The following is a 19919-nucleotide window of genomic DNA, read 5'->3' as shown; positions in this document are numbered from 1 at the left end:
GACGATTTTGTCACAACGTACCGGACAGATAACAGGCGGCAGAGAGGACGCCACATGCCCGGCGGTAATCGCTGCACATATTATTCTAAATAAATGCGTTACTCGTTTGTTTCTGCCCAGAAGAAACGTGATATCTGAATTTACGATACCAAAAGCGATATTTTCCCGCCCCTAACTCCGATTTCTTGAAAAGTGCTTCAGCTTTCCTTTAAGGCTTGTTCACGCACTTTCGTCTGGGAGCGCGCGACCGCGATACGACTCTGCATTACGCTGCAACCCGTTGCCCGGAATTGGAATATGGTGGGGACAGTGTGCAAGTAGCATTTTAGGGCTTCTGGTCCTGAAATAGACTAAACTTTCCCAACTTTTTGTGGCATAAACTTTACGACGCCCTTGGATACGGTCATTCATATCACCCGTGGAAGGAACCACATCCACACCACTCATGTAAAGAACCGCATCCTTCTCACTCGTGGAGTGAACCGCATCCCTCGTTTTAACTATACACACACGTATCCCAGCCCATTCACTGCTGCTACAGGAACCCTGAGCGAAGAAGAACCGTGGACGGCAGAGCGGCAGCTCAGCACGTCCGCACTCCACCGCACGGCGGCACAACACCTCTGAGATAACAAAGTCGTAGTGCTGATTGAGATGGCGTCATCGGAGAAGGACAACGCTGGGAACAAATTGGACACGACGATTGCGTCAACGTTCGGCTCAAACTTGACTCGAAGCCGAGCGATAACGCAGCACTCGTTTCCAATCTGTGTCCAGTGTTTGCCTTCTCTGACTAAGCCATCTCATTCAGGGCTACGAATTTGTTATCTGCGAGGTGTTGCGCGTCGCCTCCTCCTTTCTGGCTCCGCGCCATCTGTGCGCGTGACTTTGCCGAAAACGAAAGGGCTCGTTTCGACAAAAACCCGGCAGTGTCTGTCAGTTTGTCAGCTCCGTAAAGAGAGGGAGAGGTGGACGGGCGCGTGCTCGCGTCAGCGCTTCAGACCAATGGGAGCGTCGCACGCAACAACGGACAAACGAAAGACGCCGTAGGATTTTCGTCAAAATGAAGGTTCTAATGCTAACGCTTTAAAAAAAAAAAAAATTAAGCCACCTCGGTGGTTTTGGTACCGACCGCTGTCCTAGGGATCCGAGGAGGGGAATTTGAATCCAGGCAGTGACGAAGACAACCTGAAGGAGCCTTGTTTGAGGAAAAAAAACCTCGTGGAATTAAAATTTCAACTGGGCATAAAGAAAAAAAAAAGAAAGGAAGACGAGTTGTCGAATTGTTTCTGCTGGGGTGTGCCAGATGCCCTTCGTTCGTCTGGAACGATACCACCCTCAGATTAGAAGTTTGAAGCTTGATGCGCAAAAATTGTGAAATATATACACACACCGCAAGGATTCAAAAGTTACCTGGTGGATGGCGTCAGTGTACCGGGGCGTTCGAGTCTAGATTGAAGGAAGGGTCCATCTTTAGCCATGGGGAGGATTTGATATTTAACGGCGGACGCCTCCTTTGAAGATTGGTCGCAAGTGCGCATGCGCTGCGTTGTCGTCTGCCCAGAACGAAAGCAGGCTAAAAGGCGTTTGCAGACGATGAACCTTTTCGGCACCTTCTGGTAGCTCGCATTGCCAAACGTAGCCCATAAACTACCAAGCCCCGATCGAGCAGTTCGGAACTCTTTGTAATACGGCTCTCCAGTGTTCTTAAAACTCAGACACAAATGTGTGAACGAGCTGCCTTAAATAGAAACTAAGTCAAAATAGGCAAGTCACACTGGCTTATTGAAACATCAGTTATTGAAAGAAAAAAAAAATGTCAAGGCTGGGGAAGTTGAGTTCTATCTTCAGTACCGCGGTGGGTTTGAGCGAGAGTCCTGGCGGGATGCATTTGAGAAAACGCTATTTTCCAGCAAGCTGAGTATACATGCTCGGAACTCTAGCCTCAACCCCTGGGAAATGCACTGTTGGGGCATGTTTTGCGCATGCGCGAGCAACTTGCGTAGGAGTGATTTTTTTTGTGTGTGTGGAAACGTTTGGCAAGTCAATCCGCGAAGCACGAGGGAAGACGGGCGGATTACGATGAGAGAAAGACACGTTTTGACCTTAATAAAGACTGTAGTGAAAAACTGCCTACACCCGTCCATTTTTATGTAGGACACTGTTAGATCAAATCACATCTACCAATGTAGAAAGATATAGTATACATATATATATATGTTCATTTTAGTTTAAAAATAATTTACTTAATTTAAGTACGATATATTTTATTTCAATCAAATTAATTTGGTTTAAATTACTGTAACTAGAAAAATATTCATTATTTGCAACTACAGGCATTTTAGACACGGCAGATACATTCCTAATCGTTCCTATTAGTAATAACATTAGAGAAAAATTACGGTAAATCTAAGTACAGTTTAATTAACAACATTATGTTGTTCTAATTCTCCCCGAACTAAAAAAGAACTTGACTGTTTTAATTTAAAGTATTTATTTGATTCTTCTTTCGGCTTCGGGCTTGATCGCAATATAATAATAATTTCCTGGTTTTGGATTTTCTTTTTTTTGTGTGTGTGTGTGTGTTCACACTCAGATCCGACAGGACGTTACGTAGCTGAAGAAAAAGTAGGAGGCAGAAATCAAGCTCAACGCTCTGATTTGCTCAGAAGAGCAGCCCGTTTTATTCGCGTTCAGCCTTATTAAAAGGTTTCTTGGCTTTGTATTTTTTTTATTTAAATAATATACAAATACTCATAGAAACTACAAAATTAGAAACTAACGGAAATAATAAGTATTTTGCAGGTTATTTTGCGTGAAATTTCTGATTTGAATCATGGTTGTAAAACCGGTCTGATTGAAAATACAATTCAAATCAAGATTTAAATGAAGGTTTCAGTCAGCTTGATTTTTATTCTACACACTTATTTCCTCTCTACTTAGGGCAGTGAGAAGTTTTAGTGAAGTTCGAAGGCGGAGACAACGTCTTAACCTTTCTTCGATGTGCAGTTCACGCACTTTGCATGCTCGCGGAATACATTAGTGCCTCTCTCTTCCCAGACTTCATTTCTTTAGACGTTTATATTACTAGTTCCTCTTACACCGAGCTTCCTTTGCATGTTACAGTGATTGCCTCTTAGAGTTTCTTTGCAGAGAACATGACGCACAGATTTTTGTTTTAAGAGTGCTTCACAGTTTAAGTGAAAACGAGTTGTAGGATTTACCCGAACTTTCGATGTGCGTGACATTGCAAAGTTTCACCAGCCCCATACGGAGGCCGTAATTAAAGCGTCATAAACTGTGCATACCCTAACGTATCAAGGCCCTTCTTCTTAGAAAGAAAGGGAGAAGAAAATCTTGCCTGGGATACCATCGAATGAAGCATGTCAATGCTATAGCATAAGCATCAATACAACACAAAAGAGAAAGGGAACAAACCGGATTTGAATTTAACATTAGGAATTAAAACTCAGACCTTACCAACTCCTCAACCTCATACATAAAACGTAATCGATATAAACAATAATTATATTTATACTAAACACGACAGTACGGTTGTAAAAACTCCGAATAAACCCCGACCTTGGTTTATACAAAACGGCAGAAAATATAGTACGTTCACACCAAAATAATAAAACACTCAGATGAACAAAGCACGTATACCCGCAGGTCAGCATGCGTTTTCTAACTAAAATGTTGCAAATAATTTTTTAATATGATTGTTCTGGTTTGTTGTTTTCAAACTTTTTATAAACCTTATTTTCTGTCTGAATGCCCTATATACTACCCCCTTATGCGATCCAACTCGGGACCCTTAAGGTATATAAATGAAATGAAATCCAATCAACTGTCAGTGGCTGTCTTTCGTGGATTTCAGCGCTTTATTATTTCTGTGTGAACTGTATTCTGTGCAACGCGCTGTCTATACGTATAGAAAATTTTACAGTTTAGAACATTCCTTTGTATAAATATTTTTTATTGAATTGTTTTTGTTTTGTTTTCTTGCATGCGTTGTTATGTTGTGTGTGCAGAACGGCCCAGCCTGACGGAAGAGCCCTATGACGTGGAAGCTGCTTTTGGTGTCAAGATAAACTTCAGCTGCAAGGCCGAGGGCGAGCCACGACCAAGCATTACATGGCAACACGATGGGTGCGTTTCCTGCAACTAATTCCCTCCTCTTTCAGCAAACCTTACCTTGTCGGCACTTTTTTTGAGCCTCGTATGTCTCCAGGCGGGAGCGAGCTCCAGTAGCCGAATTTCAGGAGTGGCAATATACGGGCCAACGCACTGCTCACGAACTAGTCAGCGTTTGCCAACATTCGGTGTGTGGGTGCATTGCCCGTAACCAGATTACCTCGGGAGCAAAGCTTTCGCGCATGCGCAGTGACGACAGCAGCGCCACTGCAGTGCAGTGACGTCAAAGAGTTCAGTTGGTGTACACCAGACATGTACAAGTTACTCAAAAAAAGTAATTAAGTTAAGTTACTGAGTATTGACCTTAAAAGTAATTTGAGTAGAGTAGAAATTACTCGAATAAAAAGTAATTGAGAAAATTACTAAGTACCGTAAAAAAGTATCTAATTACTTTTGAAGTTACTCTAAAGTCATATATTATGTTTTTTTATGGCAAAAAGAAAGTACATAGGCTTTGATCCACTAGCGAAATTGTGCTAGCCAGATATGGATTTGATTGTTTTTTTTTTTTTGTTTTTTGTTTTCAAAGAAATGCTTTAATAGTTGTTTCTGCTTCTGCGTGCCTAATTGTTTTGTACTTTCTTGTTTGTTTGGTCAATGAAGAACTGCAAATGTGTCATTTCTACTTTGAGGTTTAGCACTGCCTGAGCTTCATTTTTAGACAGTTTGCTTGTTTACAGTGTTGCGTAAAGCACACCTAAAAGTACTTGAAGTAAAGTACAAAGTAAATTAGAGGTTGTGTACTTCAAGTGAAGTAGTGAGTACACCGGTTGCAATGTACTTGAAGTAACGTACTATAAATACAATATATTTCAAGGTAAAGTGCCAGTACTTTTAATAGAATTATTCATGACGCCCTTTCATTCCCTATACAGTGGTTTTTTTTTTTTTTTGAACTTGTACGCATTGCTCCAGAGGTAATCCGAGGTGCATCAGTATTTTACGGAAATGGCAGCAAATATTGCATAAAGTCAAGTCGCCACAGAGTAGGTGTTTTACTCTCTCTGACGAGCTATTTGACACAATCAATTTGTAAGCCACTTATTTGTGTCGGTCTTATAGCCGCCATTACTTCACTCAAAGAAATGACCAGATCACGTTCTGAAAAAGGGGGTTTTCATACGACGATACGCCATTGTTTTGTTTGCAAATTCGGGGAATGTACATTGAAGTCGGAAGTTTTACTTTCCTCGGAAAGTACAAGTACATGCCCAGAGAATCTTCATCAAGTAACGTACAAGTTTTCTAAACAGTAGTACTTTAAGTACCATGTAATAAGAGCATTTCCCAACAGCGCGTGTTTATTATTTTTTCATATAAAAACGTTGGGGGAATTATTCAGATTTCTCGAACGATCTTCAGATATTTAAAGATCTGCATATTCTATGTTTTGGGAGGAAAGGCAACGGCAAAAAGGTCTCCTTTTTGCGTTGCCTTTGCTTAGGGCTAGTCAAGCTTCCTGTTGAAGCTTTTTCCCTTCTGCTCCACCATTCTTTTAAATGGGAATAAAGATTATTCTTAATATTATTTGCGTTGGCCTTTAACATGTGATTCTTCGAGTACAGTACAAACTGCGGGAGCACCAGATGAGCTTCAGAGCAGGTGCTGCATTTTGTTGCCTCCTTTGAGTGAGGATGCAGTGTGTGCACCTTCGGTAGTAGGCGAGAGTTTCTACATTGGGGAGAAGCGGGAACCAGCCCTTTCTTCGAATGGGTCAAGTCTCCTTGAGCTTCGGGACACAAAGAAGCGCTAGTCTTCGACGCTGATCCCGCAGTTACTCGGCCTCTCTTGCGTCGTGCCTGTTCGCTCCCCGCGCTTCGTAACGGTGTTGTTGCAGTGGGGTGGCTCGGGAAAAGTTTGGGAAGTTTTGGACTCTCCAACCCATTTTCTCCCCCCCCCCTCCTTTTCCTATGCCACATGCTTCCCCCTCTTTGCAAATATCAGCTGATCTTTCTACATATCATCTCTTTCGTGCAGAAATGTTTTGTTGATGGGCAGAACAACCACTAAAATTCTAAAGTAATTTGTAATTTGAGAAATTCGAGTAGAAGTTACTTGGAAAGAGTAACTAAAGTAAAATACTGCTTACCGAAATAAAAATGTAATTGGAAGTTACTAAACTACTCAGAAAAGTAGTTAAATTACAGTAACTTGAGTAGAGTAGTTGAACTACGTACTAGTCTGGTGTACACTAAAGTTACTGTACTCCAGCAGAAGTCACTATGGTTACTACAGTCAGCGAAAACCTAAGCGAGGCAGGGCGTGTTGAGCCTCAATATGGCTCGGCTGCGAGTATGACTGTGGCATCAAAGGGGCTAGGACAGGCCCAGACTAAAATATAAGATAACTATATTCTGGGACCGATTGCATGTTCCTATATTTCTGCTAAACTTGTTTTTGAAAATGGCACTGTAGTTTCGTGCAAGAAGCGATTCATATGCGGGACACTCGGGCCCGCCCCATTCAAAGAGGCCTCCGTGGTTTGCAACCTGGCGACGTCGCCCGCCCATCATGCGGCGTCCTCTTGCACGCACACACAGACTTGGCTCCCTTGACGTCTCGAGCTTCAGCTTCCTCGCATAACTTTCGCGATTCTAGCATGCGGTTCTTGACGATTGTATTGTCGGCATCGCTCACTTCGGTGAAGTCTTCGACGGTAAATTTTTTTACAAAAGTTAATGGGGAAATTAATCTACCCATAGTGACGTCACCAGTGACCCTCATGACGTCACACGTGACGTCATTGTGGGAAAGGTCCCATAATACACCGCGAGGTTACGCCGACGGTAGCGCCGACGCCGTTCAAACCGGAAACGGGCGCCTAAGAGCTGCGAACTAAAAAATGTAGATTAGGTAACCTTCTGTTCTTAGTACGTTTTATACAAGCACGTGCTGGTAAACTCTTACGAAATTGAAAGTGGAGAGGGGAGGGGAGGGGGGGGGGGGTCAAACCGGGTCATAAAAACGCGGTACACAGGAAACAAGGCACTCCCACAGCTCGACAGTCAAAACATCGTAAAACGCGTTTCCATTCTAATTCTTCTGGTACCTTGGTATCTTTCTTTTTAGTTGTTAAGGAGTAAAAATAAGTTTTCAACGTTGCTGCAACATAGAAGAGTGACGCACCGCAGACAGAGCGATTTTTTACGCAAAAATCTCAACTCAATCATTTTAGCTCTTTTGGAAGCATATAATTGACTATAAAAATAGTAATTGAATTACAGCGAACGTTACTGCAAGAAAAAAGTAGTTAAACCGTTAAAAAGTTGCAATAAAATGTAATTGATTGGAAGCAAACACTTACTTATAACTCGTCACATACATGTCTGGTAGCCTATGAGCTTTTCATTTCAAGAATAATCTACACCCTTTAAAGACCGACGACCTGTTCGCGTTCTTCTACTCTTCTCCCATTATCTCCTCTCCCTCCTTCTACCCCGTCCACCGTTGCCTGCTTCCTTCTCCCCCAGGGCGAGAAGGAATTTCGGCCTTGCAAAAGCTCGTGTCTGGTCGTCGACCTTTAAGAAGGCTGGACAAGGAATCGCGAAGCAAGAGCCTAGGACCTAATGAGCCACACACTGCGTTTCTTAAAGGCCGAAGTAGAACCGCGGTTTTCTGCAGGCAAGATAATCCTCTCAGTGCTCCCCTCTCGTGAGCCGCGAAGGCTTAGGAGAGGGGAAAGGATATAGGAAAGGAGGAGGTGGCGAAATTGGAAAGAGAGAAGTGTACGTCGGCCTTTAGGAGATAGGTGACTATAATCGTTTTGACAATAAGCGCCGCACGACAGGGACAGAAAGTATGAGACACAACAAAAAGTGGTTATAATCTCTTTCATCTGGAAAGGACTATAGTTTTCAACTTTCCAAATTAGGTAAGTTATGCTGCCAAATTAATTCATTTGAACTTTACACCAAAGTGTGCCATACTTGGTGCGCTGAGTTCGCGGTCAATGGCCGCCTGGTTCCCGTCGCGTCTCATTAATGTGACACGCTTGACGTATTTGGACGCTTTTTTCTCGATCTGTCGTTCCTAGTTAAAACTACTCTCGCTATCTCGGTTCCTCTTTTTTCCAACGACTTTAGTACCCTCAGCTCCTCTTCTACTGTCACTTCCGCGTTTTGGGTTCGGAGGAAGTTGGGGTGCGTGGGATGAGGCAACGTAATCTCTGAGGCGATCGAGAACGCTTCAGAGCGGACAACGAAAGTCGTGAGCCCGGTCTAACGATGTTTGCCCCTATTATAATTCAAATTACATTTTAGTTCACAGTCAGGGTGTGATGTTTGGTAAAACAGTGGCATATGCCTCATTTTTTCACTCGAGAAAAATGGAAATAATAGCGCAGAGTTTGGCGGTTCAGTACCTTTGTGTGTTTAAAGACTTCATATAAATTGAAAACTGACAACGGCGTTGTTTATTTGTTGTTGCTGTTTTTAGAAAAAAAACTGCGGCGAAAGGATGTGCACGGAGTGCTTTATTTTTATGAGAAATAAGTCGCAGCTGTTTAATTATTTCTGCGTGAAAATTGTATAAAAAATTACATAAAGAGACAATTGAACATTTGTGTAAATTTGTCACCAATATATTTTTTATGAAAGTACATGTTTTAAAGATGTGCCACTCACTGACACACCCACAATGCGATATATATCTCACGATCAAAAATCTTGAAGCCTGCTCAAATGGAATGTTAAAAAGAATGGTTTTATACTGGAAATAGTACGCTACCAAGAGCGAGTTTTCTATCAATATTCGCTTTTAAATTGCCAAAAGTAACAAAATGGCTTGAAGTCAACAGCCTTCACAAATTTCTGTTGACTAATGAAATCTAGAGTTGGTGTTGCTCTCTAAAGTAGAATGCCTGCTACACATTTAGATTGTGCCTTTTTTTTACAAATGATACATTATGTTTGACATCACAACTATGGGAATAATGGTCTACCCTACGCGACAAACAAAATTTCGGCATGTAATAAAAAAAGGGGTGGGGGGCCTTTTTTCCCGTGTCACGACCACGACGGACTCTGTCAAGGCTATTCGAAGCGGGGCGATGAGTTAAATTTCGAAGGACCGCGCTTTTCCCTGCGTGTATTATTACATCCCACCCAGACCGAACACGAATGTTCATCGAGTGTGAAACACTTTCTTTTCCTCAAAGCCACTAAACTCACAAGGAACCATTCAGGGACAGAAACCTAAAACTCGAATAGTGATTCCTTGAAAAAACAACGGCTGAGCCATACACCTTCTGTCCACGCCTCCGGGTCAGGTATTAGCTACTATTGGCGCTTTGGAACATCCGCGAAGTCCTCTCAAAGTTACTTAAAAAGAGGCCGTATTCACAAATCTGCTAGTACATGGAGAGGCACATTTTTTGGAAACGTAGTACAAGTCATGTCTCGTTAATATGGTTCCCGGGTACCCAACTATATGGGCACGGTTTTTGGGGACAAAAACAGTGAAAATACGGGCATTTTATTTATTATTATTTATTTATTTCAAGATACTGTTAACCCCACTTGGGGTCATTACAGGAGAGGGTAAAAAAAAAAAAGTACGGTACTAAACACTGCAGCAAAACAAAAACACCGCACACATTACATTATCAAAATATGATCAGAAATAAACAGCAGCAGGAAAACAAGAAACACCGCATCAACAAGTGTAGTTTACAATCATATTACAAAGAAAACATTATTAAACTAGCAAACGGAATGCACCACTCAATAGTAACAAAAAAAAAAACTAGTTCTGCAAGCGCTTCAAATTATTTAAAAACTCTACTGGGGAACTTGAGTTCACAATATCCTGCGATAGAAGGTTCCATTCATCTATTGTTTTAGGAAAGAGAGAACAGTGAAATACATTAACTCTACTTTGAAAAGGCTGGATCATTTTAGAATGGCTATTTCTTAGAATGCGAGTTATACGGGGTTTCAAATACAGGGTATAGTCAATGTTGAAAAAACCATGATACATCATAAAAATATGCTTTAGTCGAGCATTCCTGCGCCGCTCAGAAAGGGGTATAAGGTCAAGCTGTTTTAACATGCCAGTGACAGATTCGGTTCGTCTATATTTTGAGAGTATGTACCTAGCGGAAAGTCTTTGTACGTTCTCTAATTTCTGAATCTGATTTTTTTGATGGGGGTCCCATATAACATTTGCGTAATCTAATACTGGTCGTATGACTGTTTTGTAGACCATCAGCTTGGCACTCATAGTTGCATACCTAAAATTCCTTTTCAAGTATCCTAAGGTACGCTTAGCAGAACAGCAGATATTGTTAACGTGGCTCCCCCATTTTAAGTTATTTTCAATTGTTACACCCAAATATTTATAACTATTCACTTCTCTTAAAGGAAACCCGTTAACTGTGTATACATAAGGGAGAATATTTTTCTTATTTGATATCCTTAGAAGCACAGTTTTGTCAATATTAATTAACATCCCCCATTCTTGGCACCATGACCCAATTTTCTGCAGAGCTCTGTCCAGACTAGTTTGATCCTCGCTAGTTTTAATATCTGTGTAAAGTAGACAGTCATCGGCAAATAATCGTACCGTAATAGAATCGTCAATGGTTTGCGCAATGTCATTAATATATATTAAAAATAAGACCGGACCCAAAACGGAGCCCTGTGGGACTCCTGATGATACTGGTAAAACGCCAGATGCCGTGTTATTTATTTCAACAAATTGTTTTCTTTCCTTGAGGTATGCACTTATCCAATTAACCAATTCCGGGCTGACTCCAATTAATTTAAGTTTTTTTGTCAAGTATTTATGCGGGACTCGATCAAAAGCCTTCGACATATCTAGAAATATTGCGTCCGTTTGTCCCCCGGCATCAATAGATTTGCAGAAGTCGTGAATACATTCACTTAACTGGGTAACCGTTGAAAGTTTTCGTCTAAAGCCATGTTGGTTTTTATAGAGAAGGTTATTGTTTTCTAAGTGGTCGTATAATGACTTTGAGACAATGTGTTCCATTATTTTACAGCTGGTACTCGTCAGTGATATTGGCCTATAATTGGTTGGGAGTAATTTGTTGCCAGCTTTAAAAATAGGCACGACTTTAGCGTATAGCCAGTCGGAGGGAACGGAACTTTGCGATAATGAAGCTTTAAAGATAATCGTTAGATATTTTGAAACCCACTCAGCGTACCGTTTTAAGAATGCGTTTGGAATGTTATCGGGTCCACCAGACTTATGCACTTTAAGTTGCAACAAAAGAGAAAAAATGCCTTCTTCTGAAATAGAAATATCTGTCATTATAGGTCCGTTGTATCCAACACCACCTCTCACATCGTGACCAGGACGTTCAGTCACGTTACTTGAGAACACGGACTGAAAGAAAGTGTTGAATACATTGGCCATAACCTCTGGATCATTGACGACCTCACCGTCAACTTCAAGATTTGATATGGGCTTTTTTGTGGGAGAGAGATAACGCCAAAATTGCTTGGGGTCCGACTTCATGAAATTTTGCATAGTGACAGTAAAATATTTTTGCTTTGATGCACGTAGGCTATCCTTTAATTTATCAGATAAACACGAAATTACTTGCATATTAACCAACATCTTTTTACGCTTTCGCTTTATCTGCCTTTTTAGATGCAGAATTTCCCTGGTGATCCATGGGTTTTGCTTCTTTTTAATTAGCCTTAGGGGAATATAACGTTTAATGCAATAGTTAACTATTCGTTTAAAGTCCTCCCACATTTCATCTACCTGCCTGGGACGCTCGAACTCATACAAAGACATCTCAAGGTAGTCTAAAATGTCAACGTCACTTGCCATCTCATAGTCCCTTACAAACTTTCTAGTACGTTCTTTCGCTGGTCTATCTGAATTCAAATGACAAGTCACGCTAACTAAGTCATGATCAGATAGCCCTTCGTATACTGAAACTTCATAATCTGATAGGCCGCTACTCAAAAATACCAAATCCAAAGTTGTGTCAGCAGATCTGCCGTGCCTGGTACTCCGATTGACAACTTGTGTGAAATCAAAATTAAAAGCGAGGTCGAGGATAATTTCGGAATGTTTGGTATCGCTAGTACCTGGTGCAAGTTTTTCCCAACAGATGCCCGGCAGGTTGAAGTCGCCTGCTATTACAACATGTGATTTATGTTTAATATTCGCTTCCACGTAATCATACAACTTTTCCATGAATGATATAGGTGCACCTGGTGGACGATATACAGCAGCGACAGTGATCAGCTTACTGGGCCATGTAATTTGACAAAACAGACTTTCGTGGTCTGGAATTTGATTGAGCAGGGGGCTACACTCAACATGAGACTTGACTAGGATCGCCACGCCACCGCCACGTGACCCTCGGTCTCTTCGGTGTACCTTATAATTCAATGGAGTAATCTCATTATCATCAATATCACTATGTAACCAAGTCTCGGTGATGACAACAACATCAGGGCCATATGATAACAAAATATGTTCAAGTTTGTCGACTTTATTTACTAAACTACGAGCGTTCAAGTTTATCAACAAGAAGTCACGATTGACGGATCGACTAGGCTGTCATGCAGGTCGTTTGTCTCGCGTTCTTGAAACTTGAGAGCGACAGTTGTTTTCAGCGTCCCAGCGGTACAATGCGTCATCGATTTGTATCTTATCATTGAGCAGCCTGACTTTCGAACCGCTCTCTTTATCTGCCTTCGCGCTTGCCCATAGAAGTTTTCGTATTCCCAGCGTTTCTTTCGAATAGTCGTTCGATACAGAGATGTTTGACCCTTTTAGCTTGGAACAGTTACGTAGGACCTCCATTTTTTCGTTATAATCATATAATTTCATGATAACCGGCCTAGTGTTGTTACCACGTTTAGCCCCCAACCTATGAATTCGTTCAACAGACTGCACTCTTACCCCTAATCGTTCGAAAAACAGGTTCTTGATAACCTTATCTTTTATGTCTTTTTCTGTCTCATTTATCATCTCAGGAATACCGAATACCAGAAGATTATTCTTGCGGCCCCTATCTTCCAGATCAACTAACTTTCCTTGAATTTCTTTCACGGTGTTCTGTAAACTATAAACAACTTCGTCGCAGACTTTCACGGCCTGGAAGTCATTTTCCAACCGTTGTATTCTTTCAGAAAGTTTTTCAAACTTATCCTCGAGTCGAGCCTGATTTTCTTTAACGTCCTTAATCTCTCTAGTTATGACAGCTTGTCCTTGCAACAATTTTTCAAGCGATTCTTCAACAGTCGTTGGTCCGGGGTTTTGCTCTACATCTCCCGAAAGCAGCAAAAGGAGCATCTTACAACATTCTGACATCTCATGGAAAACAACTTGAGGGCACGGCACGACAACAATAAATCTATTGCTTGTTTTTAGGCTACCGTCACAGCAATACACACCAACCTGATTGATGACAAAAAGAAGGGGCATGTCAGCTGTGCGCTTGACGATGTTGCCGTGCCCTCTGAAGGAACTGGTAGTGGCCGCGTCCCTTTTGTAGGCGTTCGGGAGTGGTGGCGCCATCCGTTGTGACGTCGCATCCGTTCCAGGCAAGTAAGGTAGTTCCAGCTGATGCGGCACGTGCAGCAATCTTGTGGTCACTGCGATGTCGGTCGGCGAGCATGACGAAGCGGCTGCCACTGCGCTACACAGCAACACCTGATTGATGACAAAAAGAAGGGGCATGTCAGCTGTGCGCTTGACGATGTTGCCGTGCCCTCTGAAGGAACTGGTAGTGGCCGCGTCCCTTTTGTAGGCGTTCGGGAATGGTGGCGCCATCCGTTGTGACGTCGCATTCGTTCCAGGCAAGTAAGGTAGTTCCAGCTGATGCGGCACGTGCAGCAATCTTGTGGTCACTGCGATGTCGGTCGGCGAGCATGACGAAGCGGCTGCCACTGCGCTACACAGCAACACCTGATTGATGACAAAAAGAAGGGGCATGTCAGCTGTGCGCTTGACGATGTTGCCGTGCCCTCTGAAGGAACTGGTAGTGGCCGCGTCCCTTTTGTAGGCGTTCGGGAGTGGTGGCGCCATCCGTTGTGACGTCGCATCCGTTCCAGGCAAGTAAGGTAGTTCCAGCTGATGCGGCACGTGCAGCAATCTTGTGGTCACTGCGATGTCGGTCGGCGAGCATGACGAAGCGGCTGCCACTGCGCTACACAGCAACACCTGATTGATGACAAAAAGAAGGGGCATGTCAGCTGTGCGCTTGACGATGTTGCCGTGCCCTCTCACACTTTTAGTCCGGTTATTATGGACAACTCACATTATGGACGTTTTGTGTGTGTGTGTGTTAGAATGGATGTGTACATATTAACGGAACATTACTGTATTGAGCACAGAAGCGAAAGGTATGGCCGAGCCGAAGCACTGTTTGCTCCCTTATTACGGCGGTGGTTAAACATCAAACGTCACGCATCCTCAAGAAGACTTGTACGGTATTCGTCGAGGAATCACTAGCTTTTTCGAGCAATTTTGTAATCGTTTCATTGCCATATGCAGAAATCACAACATATCTTTGATTACTCTTGACAGTAAAAAAAAAAAATTACTTGTAATCGTTGCTATTTATACTCCTCTTCCCAACCTCGCTCCTTCTGTCCGCAACCTTCCTGCCAACGAACCCTCGAACCGAGTTGTCTGACATGAGGACGCGGCCCACTGAAAATTTTTGATTTAGAAGAGGAGTAGTTTGTACTACGGTTATCCTATTCTAATCATGAACAGCACGAGAGGAACGTTTTCAACCGGGCAGATAGATAAGCCGTTCTCCAAATCTATAGTGGGAAAACTAACGGTTACTGTTTGTCAAGTAACGGTCAATTCCTTTTCTTGTTAGGTAGACAAGTAATCTGAATTAATCGTATGTTACCGAGAGTAATAGTAATTATAACTAATTACTTCTTTATTTCTGTTTTAAAAAAGGTGCCTGAAGTCCTAGAGACTAAAATGATGTAGCACGTGGCGTCACAATGTCACCTTACCCGTGTGTTGGTCGAGCGTGTCACCTTTCTGATGAAACTCAGTCCTATAACAGATTCTGTCTTAATGAAAGCGATGTTACCCTTAGTTGGTTAGGGATCTTCTCCGACAATCGCCCTGACACGAACGTTCCGGAAATTTTTGGGACATTTGCCAGTTCAGCTGAACAACTCGATAACTTCATACGTATCATGTTTCATGCCTAAACGTCTGATTACCGAAACAAAACACTGCGCAGCGACGAAGTGTCGACAGACCAGGACAATCGGGTGGAGATCCTGGACGACGGTACCTTGGTCATCCACTCCTCGAGGATTGAAGACATTGGCACGTACAAGTGCAGAGCCGAAAACGCTGCGGGTCACGTGGTGTCCCGAACAGCCTATCTGCGCTTCACGAGCCCTACACTCTCCGCCGTCGACGACAGACAAGGTAAGGTACACATTAGTTTACGCAATGACCTCCGACAGGTGGAACCCTGGATGTTTGTGCGTTTACGACCGGCCGCAGTGGACGCCACGAGCCATCCCAGCCAATCCCAACTCTATAAACTAGCACGTGACTACGCTTTCCGTACGTCACTGCTACCAATCTACAAGGTCACGTGCCCCGCTGGCCTCCACCAGAAGGTGGCTACAAAATTGTGAGCTTAAAAAACTCAGCCTGTGGCTGTTGTGCTCACGATTCTTGCCTTGTGGTTTGATCGTTGGCGTTGTTAACGACGAATGCCCGAATTCCACTTGCTGATGAGCGATAATGAGATGCGGGGGAGTCGCGCGACCCAACACACCAATTGTTTCTTAAGTTGTCGGGGTCTAGATCAAGTGCTGCTCTGGTATGTGTGTGTGTGTGTGTGTTTCTGTGTGTGCGTGTGCGTGTGTGTGCGTATGTGTGTGTCTGTGTTTTTTTGTGGCAAGGTGAAAAGCTTTTGCTGCTTTACTGATTAAATCTCAAGTTGGAGTGTCAGTTCTTGTAAAGAGCGAACCGTGCTACCACCTTATCCCACCTAAGAGACGCTTGTTCCAACTCTTATTCGAGACAGTCTCGGTCACTGCCAAGACAGAACAGCGAGGGATCGCATGAGAGGTGGTCCCTTTCGTTACCGCTCGATCGATGCATTCGGCGATCATATCTTTCACAAGACACTTTTTTTAACACACTGACGACAGGAAGATACATTTTTCTTGTCTCGTGCTTGGAGAGCAGCCGCCACGTGTTTCCCAGATGCCTGAGCAGTTTGCGCGTGCACAGAATCTTACGCTTGGTGCAATGCGGAAAAAGACTGATGAAACGAATGACTTGAGGCGCTATATCTTACTCACTTAGCTTGTTACTTCATCCGATGAAGCAGCCGACTAATTTACAACTTCTGGAACATTAAGCTTATGAAGAGAACAACCCAGCATCTATTTAGTAGACTCAAAAGACTCCTCACGCAAACAAAGAGCGAAAGCGGGGGAGAAAAAAGACTCTACGCATGCCAGATCACAACAAATACTGACCAATGAGACGGGCTGCTAGTTTAGAAACTGATATCATTCGATCGACATTCTGTTCAATTGAAGCTACTAAGAACGACCGAGAAAGCTTTTTGATTAATTAAATTAAGCCTTCAAATTCCTCTAGTGTTCACACACAAACTTGTTTCGACTTAAAAACTTGCTTCAAAGATTCGTACATTCCCATTATTCGAGTATTTCGGTGAATGCACCATAATGTAAACGAGATCTAACTGGATATATTCAAGCCGATTTTTTCAGCGTCACCAATGTATCGGTTCGGTTTGTGTGACTCATTCTTCAACATAACTCTGCACATCCTTGCTCTGATGAATGAGACCACATTTTCAACAACTATCAATAACCAGCTTGTTTTCGCAAGCTGTTAGGAGGCGATGTGCGCGTCAAACCAGTTCATAGCGTTATCGGCGTGTAGTATTCTAGAACGGAGACTTGACGTGCTCCGGCGCGAGCCATTCCCAGTTCAGGACCACCATCGGAGTCGTTCGTCAAAATCGGCCGACATAGTCCAAGAATGTACGGTGGTTCAGATTTATACAAACAACGAAATGTTCCGCTACGTGAATGCGGAACCCTTTCAACAATGTTGGACTCACTACAAAGGGCACATTCCTACTTCTTTTTCGTATGTTTTGTTTCTACGCTACTCTTGACCCCCAACGAACGACTGATCCCGTTCCTCGATCAGGGAACCTCGACACCCGGGCCCGGCTCCCGCTATATTCTTACTTCCTTGTGTCTTTTCCTCTCGTATTATGTTACCGGACCCAACGAACTCCTCGAGAGTCAATTACGATACATGTTACCGCGAGACACGCATTGGGCGGGTGGGGGGCTTCATTGAAATATCAACCACGCCCACAAGACTCTTACTGCCCCGTGTTCTTGTTTCTTCCATTCTGTTACCTGACCCTGCGAACCTCGAGAGAGTCAATTAAGATACATGTTACCCCAAGATACGCATCAACAAGGAAGGGGGTTCATTGAAAGCCGCCCACACTGACCGCGGTAGCAGCTACACCCCCTTTTCACCTTACGATGGACCACAGCGGACTCTACGCTCCATTCTAACTAACCCAGGCCTGCGAACGTACCGCGTGACCACGTGATACGTTCACAGAGGCCATCACAAAGTCACGTCACATGACTAGGCTAGGTAGTGACGTGAAACTCACGCAGCATTGAATTGTCTTCGGTGGTTCTTTACAGCGTTGCCAGCGGTCCATCGTTAGGTGAAACGGTGTATAATTCCCGTTAACCCTAAGCTGACAGTACTGTAATGGCGGCCACGCGCTCCCCGAGCCAATCAACCCCCTCCCTTTCATCAGCTGACCCTGCTCTCTGTGCGTGTACATGGGCCCCAGACGTGATCACGCGTCAAAAGAGCGCCATATGACTGGTCCAAGAAGTATACATAGCCTCCACCGCACTGTCAGCTTATTAGGGCGAAATACGGTATAGAAACCACATACTGCGCATTGTTCTCCGTTTCACCTTACGATGGACCGCAGTGGATGCTATGAGCTATCCTAGCCGCACCGGCGCTGAGAACACGTCACGTGACCACAAACGTCGCTGCGCCCCCGTCGGAACCCACGTGACGCTCACGCGACTGTTGACTGGCTTCGGTGGATCCTGCAGCGTCCCCTGCAGTTCATCGCAAGGTGGAAAAAAACGTAGCGAAGTGCGGTAATCGTCCATTGTGTTCTAGAACGCTCACGAAGGACGTTCCTTCCCGCGCGGGTCGTCCCTACCCTGCTATACCGCACCCCTTTTGCAGCCCAGAAGCCCCGCATCGTCACGAAGCCGTCCGACGTGTCGGTCACGGCAGGCCGCAGCGTCACGATGCGATGCCAGGCCGCGGGCAGGCCGACTCCACAGGTGACGTGGACGCGCGACGGGCTTCCGCTGTTCCAGAACCCCCGGTACCACGTGTCCCGGACGGCCGGCACGCTCATCATCACGGCCACGGACCTGAGCGACTCCGGCAAATACATGTGCACGGCCAGCTCGCTCCTGGGCGAGGAGAGCGCAGCCGCTGTGCTGCGAGTCGAACGTGCGTTGTGGTTCCTCTCTTTAGTTGCATTTTAAGTGCGCGCATCTGAAGGAATAAAATGAGCCGTTCACTTTTCTAGAAAACATATGTGAGATAACCGTCATGCAGAACGCGGTCACAGCCACACAAGGCGAACAATACAATGACCCCAGTGATTGACAAACTCGCAAAATGATTCTCTTTGAAAAAAAGAAATTCGATGTGTGACAAAGAACAAGTGAAACGTCATGCATTCCTTTGAACATGGCGCTTTTGGGATGTAATCTCACTTTTAGCTTCGTTATTCGAAGTATCTATTGTTCGCCGCGTTTGACTGTATCGGTGTTCAAAAGGAATTAAACGCACAGACAATACTTAGGTTGTAGTTCCCTTGTTTTACCACCTTATTTTGTCATTGATGTAGTCCGACAATCCCGTCACGCGGTAGTCTGCAATTAACTGGTCACCTCTTTCCACGCTGTCTTCTCGCCCTTCTTGAAGGAGTGTGACGCATAGGTCCATGCGTTGTTTGCCTAGGGTGGGAATTTTGAGCAGGACGTACACAGAGGACAGTTTTAAGCCACTCTAGAAATATCGAAATGAAATAATAACTTAAATAAACAACGGTTCAAGTGACGCCCCACAAATTCGCTTGTGTATGGAAAATGTTATAATACAAAACCTACTATCACAATTAAAAACCTTGAGACCAAGAAAACAAAGGGCACACACCACCCTCTGAAAACCAGCACTGCACACAGCAGTTATTTTTTTCTTCACATCATTCTTCTTTTGACATATTTCATCTGTTTCTCGTTTTTTTTTTTTCTATTGATATTTGTTTAAGCACAAAAGAGCGGTGAATTCATGTTCGGGCAATTCTGAAATTCTGAGAAACCTGAGTGAATGTATCAATTGTTTTCCAGATTGAAAGTAGGCGACAGTGTTTAGGAAAAATAATATAAATTTAAAAGGGTAAATAGGGAGACAATTAGGATTACGAGCGACAGAATGAGCGACGGTATGTGTATTGGCATGCACTAATTGACCTTAAACCGCGATACTGCATTTTTTTTCTCCTCTGTCTGGTTTACGTAGATTGTGACGCGGCCGTTTGTGTATTTTCTGAATGGTGTTTGTCTCTCCGGCACTCGTCAACCGGAAAACTCCTCCAGACCTTAGTCCGAGTGTTCGAGACTTTCTCGGTG

The 19919-nt window shown here is 43.7% G+C and overlaps 1 protein-coding gene across 1 annotated transcript in view; it reads left to right on the top strand.

Moving 5' to 3' along the window:
- LOC8039365 (peroxidasin homolog) overlaps positions 1 to 19919 on the top strand; it is a 73056-nt gene that overhangs the window by 12405 nt on the left and 40732 nt on the right. Inside the window, exons 8-10 of the mRNA XM_029990166.3 lie at positions 4032 to 4149; positions 15395 to 15588; positions 18457 to 18732. Coding sequence (XP_029846026.3) covers positions 4032 to 4149; positions 15395 to 15588; positions 18457 to 18732 — 588 coding nt within the window. The remainder of the gene's footprint in view (positions 1 to 4031; positions 4150 to 15394; positions 15589 to 18456; positions 18733 to 19919) is intronic.

The sequence above is a fragment of the Ixodes scapularis genome, unplaced genomic scaffold (genome assembly GCF_016920785.2).
Source record: "Ixodes scapularis isolate PalLabHiFi unplaced genomic scaffold, ASM1692078v2 PGA_scaffold8__174_contigs__length_109621045, whole genome shotgun sequence".
Lineage (NCBI taxonomy): Eukaryota > Metazoa > Arthropoda > Arachnida > Ixodida > Ixodidae > Ixodes > Ixodes scapularis.
The sequence above is the reverse complement of the archived record's forward strand: the minus strand, read 5'-3'. Positions and strand labels throughout refer to the sequence as shown.